Consider the following 6,606-nt stretch of genomic DNA (forward strand, 5'->3'; position numbering starts at 1 on the left):
ATCTGTGATATATAGCCCCTTTGTTATACAATACAAAATTCGATTTTGGCTCTGTTAACTGTATGAAAATGACATAATTCACAGACACATGGGCAGTAACATTTTCACAACATTATATCGCTGACTGCGATTTAAAGAAACACCTAGCTCAGGTATGATAGACAACTTTGAATCCTTATAGAGCTCATGTCCCCTGGATTTGAAGCCGTTTCTGAGGATCTAACCAATGTGAGAGTTGAGATATTGAGGACAGACCAAGAGAAGTGCACCGTACCCCCCACACTCTTAGGAATCTCCATCATCCTCGCCTATGGTGTCTTGTCCGTTGTGTAGAAAGGCCTCCTTCTCTATGGCCATCTGCTGTCCATTGACTGGCTGGTAGCCGTTGAGATTACTGTTAGTACTGGACCTAGTTAGGGCTGCCTCAGCACTATTGCGAATACCGTAGCTAAAGTAGATGATGAAGCCTAGGGGGGGCACAAAGGTTTACAACATTTAGATGAGGAAACCCAAAACCTTAGGTCTTTTCCATTTCCCCATTCAACATAGTTCTCCTTTACAATGGGGGATTGTACCTATGATCATCCAGAAGGAGAAGCGGATCCAGGTGCCTCTGTCCAGCTGCATCATCAGGTACACGTTGATGAACATGCTAACCACTGGCAGGATGGGCAACAGGGGAACCTGCAAGGAGAGGGGGAGGGGAGGGTTTAACAGGGTCAGATCTGCATATTGCATATTCAGGCCTAAACTGCCCCAACCACTTCCTATTTACTGCATCATCTGCAGTGAAACAGTCAAAATCACTATCCACTCACCACAGTGTGAATCAATACAATCAATACCCAAGGATAATAGTTAATGTGATTTTGGAATTAATGTCTTTGTTTTTATAGGGTCTCTGATTTCCATAGGAAAAACCAACCTAACCCTAATCTACAAAGTTCTCAGTCACTCTACAAAATTGGTCTATAACGAAGTAAAAATAATCCCTTAATGGAAAATAATCTATCTCACATCAATAATTGTGTTTGCAACAATGAACTCAAGAGATACAGCAAAGAAAGTAGCTAGAAATGTGTTTATTTGGTTTTACTACAAAGCATTAAGTTTAGTGTAAATCGAGCACATTCAATGCAGTTTCCGCACCATCCCTTGTGTGAAGAATAGTGGTAGCTGCATTATGTTATGGGTATGTTTGTCACAGGCAGGGACAGGGGAGTTGATTTAAGAGAAAATTCAGAAATTTGCTGAGTTGGCAGTGACATCCTAATCCACACAGTATGTTTGATTCCTATGCAAACCAGAGACTATAAAAACAAAAGATATTCATTCTGAAATCACATGAACTATTATCCTTGCACGCATGGACTCAATTCAACTTGTTGAAGACATGTTTGCATTTGAGCAAATTTTAAGAGTGTCATAGCAAAGGGTCTGAATACTTATGTACTTTCAATTTTGTATAAATTTGCAAACTTTTCTAAAAATGTGTTTTCGCTTTTTCATTCTGGGGTATTGTGTGTGGATTTATGGCAAATTCTTTTAATTTAATCCCTTTTAAGTTGAGTCTATAGCACAACAAAATGTGGAAAAAGTGAAGGGGTCTGAATACTTTGCGAAGGCACAGGTTATATGGTTTAGCCAGACCATTGTGCGTTGCTGACGACCTACCACAAACAATCAAATTCTACGTCTGGCTTTTCACAATCTGACCAAATAGCTATTAAGTGCCTATGCCCATGTGCTGTGCTAGGACCTGTACTGTCCATAACAGACACCCAGGATCGAACACACTCCAGTACCACCTATGGTTTTACAGTCCCCTTAACTCTACCCAAGAATCAGTCTGATTCCCAACCCAATCCCATCACAGTATGCAGATACTGAAGTATATTTTACATTCAGAGGATAGCAAACAACTGCTGTTACTGTGGTAGGGTTTGGGTGTGGGAGAGGGTAAACCTACCTTAAAGGTGAGCTTGGTTTTACTCTGTGGTTGCCTCCAGATCACAAGGGTGATTCCCAGACAGACCACTACAAGGATGGTTAGAATGGAGATAGACCAGGGGGCAAAGCCCCCCTGAACTGCCACAACACAGAAGATACAGATCAAGACCCCTGGGGACAGACACAGACACACATAGTTGTGACGAGACAGAATATAATATATAAATATAGTACATAAATACCAAGGAGCACTCTGATTGGGAAGTACTGCATGTCTAAGGGCTGTGCATGTCTCACCCAGTGTGCTGGTGCAAATGTTGACAGTGAAACTGGACAGTTGGGAAGGATCTGTGTTCTCTGGAAAGAGCAGGTTCTTGACACTGAAACGTTCCTCGGCCCCTGGCAGGATTTCAATGCTCCCCTCGTTAAAGGACTCAGCCAGCTCCGGCTCATCCTGTGTGCTACCCATCTGATAGGCCATACTGGGCTGCTCTGGCTGGTACCTACAGTACACAGGAGGGAGAGCTCTATTCAACATCACAGCCAACACCATCCGGACTAGACCTGTTGGACCTCTGAGGCCCCTGTTGTTGAATGTGGAGAGCCTGAGGAACAGCTGACCTGAGGACCAGGACACAGGCAGCCACCAGCGTGTAGGCCAGTAGGGTGCCAATGGACATGAGGTCTACTAGATCCTTCAGATCAAACAGGAAAGCCATCACAGCTGTAGAGCAGAGAGAAAGAGCCTCAGCTGACACAACTTGACTCACAAATCAGTGCACAGGTGAAGACAGACAGATCTAACGTCTGTCCTGCGCTGGTCACTACATAATAGGACTATGATAATACTACTATGATAATACTACACATTTAATTGCATTACTCACATGACATAATACTTTTATAACATTTCATGTGAATACACAGCAAAATAATATACAAATACACATATGTTATATACTATAGAAGTTCTACGAAGGTTCCTGTTGACAGATCATACAATATGATACAATTCAAGCACAATTAAAATACAGTTTACAAATGGTGCTCCTAATCTAGCAAAATTACTTTTGTTTGGCGAATATTGTCGATATTATGACACACTGAAAAAAACATCAAAGGGCTGAACATAATTGGCTACCAATCACATGAACCAACCATCCAATTCAAAGAATAATGAAATCACTTCCCAGTTTTTCCAACAATCTCATCTTCTGTTTTACAGTTTTGTTGTCACTTGACATAGCCATGCCCCTCCTTTCTCAGATGGGCACACGCAGTTACTTTTGGCCACTCCTTGCCACTGAGCTTACCGGACATGAGCCCTGCCACCATGGTGGAGATGGTGGGCGTCTTCCTCTTACTGACCCGCGACAGAAAAGTGAAGAGCAGACCATCGCAGGCCATAGCATAGATAATGCGTGGCAGAGGAAACATGGAGCCCAGGAGACTAGGCCAGGGGTGAAAGGAGGAGGAGGGAGGGGTGCAAAGATTTATAACCCAAATACTGTATACTCTGGTGAACTCAAGACACATGGCCCCAACTGCTGCCATTCCAAGTGCAACAACAAGTACAACACCAAGACGCTGCACTGCAAAACATTTGAGTGGCAGTACCAGCTTTGGAACTTGCCTGCTGAGGTTTGAAGGGTAGAGAGGACGAATAAATGTGGGTATCACCTGGTGTCAGGTTTGGTATTGGTGCACTATGAATGGTAGCAAGTTGAGATCATGTAGAAAAGTGCCTTCCAGTCATTATCTCACATCAGATAGAGTGACTCTGTCTGCACTAATCTGTCTCGTATCTAACAAATGGTCATGGGATAGATCAAAAGTAGCCCGGCTAAAATGTGCTGTCATATCGTTACCTTGGTTACAATGTGTAGACTACTCATAACTGAAACAATAAATCTTTTGATTATTTGTATGTTTTTCTCCAGCGAATTTCTTAGTCACATGACCTTGAAACTAGCAAAGGACTTTGGTGGTTGAAGGTGCAGCCGTTATTTAGTTTAGAAATGTACACGAAAACTAGCATAGATTGTTCAGTGAGCCAGCTAGCTGAGCCACTCACATTTCACATGAAACGAAAGGGGTGTTTTATCCGAGGTGTGTTAACTTAACAGTACATTATTATATAAGTGACTTCAAACAACAGTAACGAACAATTTGTATATGAGTTTTCATGGTTTTGTAACATCAGTAGCAGTCCCAAAGAAAGCAATGGGAGGGGGCATTCATCTCACAAATTAAGATCCATTTTATTGCGGATGCTTTGGTTCCACAACCTACAAGACAGGTCGGTCAAGGCTCAGAGTGTCGCATAGGAACGACGCCACCTGTCGTAAGACAATGCCTTCTGGTGGGATCTGAGGGAAGCAAACCAGTTAGTGGCTTTAGGTCCCAACCTTACCTGCCACAATGCCTGATGTTATGGTAGCTGTTAGAGGGGTTTTGGTACGTTCGCTGATTTGGGCCAAACTTTTGAAGAGCAGGCCATCTGTTGCCATGGCCCAGATGACTCTGGGCATTGGGAACATGGAGCCTAGTAGGCTAGTAAGGGAGAGAGAGAAGGCCATGCAGTGAAAGTAAATGCAAACACACAGCACAGAACAGCTACTGTTTCTTCAGGTATTCATATTTGTATTAATAATAATTATGATTATTATTATATTAAAACAACTGCATGCTGAGTGAACACAGTTGACTTTCAAGCTGAGAGACAACAAAGGGAAGCTTACCTGGTGGACAAGGCACAGAGAGAGCCTACAGCCACTGCATAGGTGGCCCCTTCCCAGCCCACATACTTAAAGGCCACAGGTAAGGGGCTGTTCTTGTCCAGCAGGTAATATGGCATCATCATGGTGAGGGCAGTAGACACTCCAAAGTAGGCCATAAAGCAGATGAGGAGAGAGGCCACAATTCCTATAGGAATGGCTCTCTGGGGGGACTTCACTTCCTCTCCTAGGGAGAAAGATAATTGGATATGTTGAAAAGGATTACAGCTAAAAATGTGATCAAGCAGTTGAAGATATTAACACACATAGAGGTTGCATAGATAAGTGCTGATGTTTACTCACCAGTGGTGGCAATGCAGTCAAACCCTACAAAGGCATAAAAGCAAGTGGCAGCACCCGAGAGCACTCCTGTGAACCCAAAAGGCATGAAGCCCCCAACACCAAGACTCTCCACAGAAGCCAACGGCTCTGAGACACTGACAGGAAGAAGCAAACAAGACCAAACAAAAACAAATCACGACCAGACATATAATTTGGCAGTATATCAAAAGTAAATACAAAGGCATAATGAAAGTAAAAACTGTATTTAATACGGAATATGTCATTGTCACAATCAGAGACTCACTTGAAGGTAGAGTTGTTAGTGACATTGAGGATTTCCTCAGGGTTCAGTTGCCAGTTGTTTAGGGTACCCTTGACCAAGCCTGACACAACCACAAACATCAGCACCACCACATTGATGCAGGTGAACACTTTATTAACCATGGCTGACTCTTTTGCCCCGAACGCTAGCAGACCTGCAGTGAACACAAAAAGACATACATGATGATGACAGGGAACTACATCTGCCAACGCCATCCTATTCAGCAGACAACATTCAAACAATACAGTAACCAACCTGTCAATGTGAGAATTATAAGCACAGCAAACAAGTCAGGGTATTCAGCTAGGATCCCTGGAGCCTTCATGGCCATGTAGCGCCTGCAAATCGCTTCTATGTGCCTCCCGATCAGCTCGTCAAATGTAGCACTCCAGGCTCGAGCCACACTAGAAGTTCCTGTTAGGGGAGAACAACATGTTTACCAAATGCGGTGTGGGGGTCTGGAACCCAAGTGAGGGGTCTCTCCCCAGTCCCTCTCACACCTGGATGTAAATAGTTGCTTGAGCTTGTGCTTTAATATTATTTCAAATACAATTTGAACCCAGGTTTGAATGTGAATGACTCACCGATGATGTAGGAGAGGATGAGGTTCCAGCCTGTGATGAATGCCCAAAGTTCACCCACCGTCACGTAGCTGTACAGATATGCTGAGCCAGTCTTGGGGACGCGGGCCCCAAACTCAGCGTAGCATAGGCCAGCCAGCACCGAGGCCAGGGCAGCTATGAGGAAGGAGAGGATGATGGCGGGTCCAGAGTTTTCCCGGGCCACAGCTCCAGCCAGCACGTAGACGCCAGCACCTAGTGTACTGCCCACACCCAGGGCCACCAGGTCAAAGGTGTTGAGGCAGCGTGACAAACGCGAGCCCTCTGCATTACAGTCCACCACCTTCACCCGCAGGAGCTGCTTCCCAAAGCCCTTTAGTGTGGCCAGAATCATCCTGGCACTCTCTCTGCTCACACGTCACTGGAGCGGATACAGGGGTAAATCACCTGCAGCCAAAGCAGAGAGTGTGAGCGCAGTGAGACATATTGTGCACGTTTGAAACAAAATCACACATGCACAGTTGCAAGATAACCCAAGATAAGGGTTGAGGGTAGGTTAGTTGTATAACAGGACTGAATCACAAGTAACTGGGACAAAACAGGATTCTCTGCAATTGAAGTAATTCAATGGCAGTTTACATGGTCTTATCTTTCTCTCTTCAGTGCTGGAGAGGGGACATGAGCTAGCGGGTAATCATTTTTACAGAATGATCCT

The 6,606-nt window shown here is 44.2% G+C and overlaps 1 protein-coding gene across 1 annotated transcript; it reads right to left on the bottom strand.

Annotated features, from left to right (window-relative positions):
- Window positions 1–285: 285 nt before the first annotated feature.
- LOC310822340 (high affinity cationic amino acid transporter 1-like) lies at window positions 286–6,285 on the bottom strand (the record flags this gene model as incomplete). The annotated part of the gene is made up of 11 exons (XM_083694685.1): window positions 286–467; window positions 576–684; window positions 1,970–2,121; window positions 2,248–2,453; window positions 2,572–2,674; window positions 3,264–3,400; window positions 4,692–4,914; window positions 5,031–5,164; window positions 5,314–5,485; window positions 5,587–5,745; window positions 5,916–6,285. 11 exons carry the CDS (start codon window positions 6,283–6,285, stop codon window positions 286–288), a joined length of 1,947 nt encoding a protein of 648 aa, XP_083550811.1.
- Window positions 6,286–6,606: the final 321 nt, after the last annotated feature.

This window comes from Argentina silus, assembly GCF_951799395.1.
Source record: "Argentina silus genome assembly, chromosome: X".
NCBI lineage: Eukaryota > Metazoa > Chordata > Actinopteri > Argentiniformes > Argentinidae > Argentina > Argentina silus.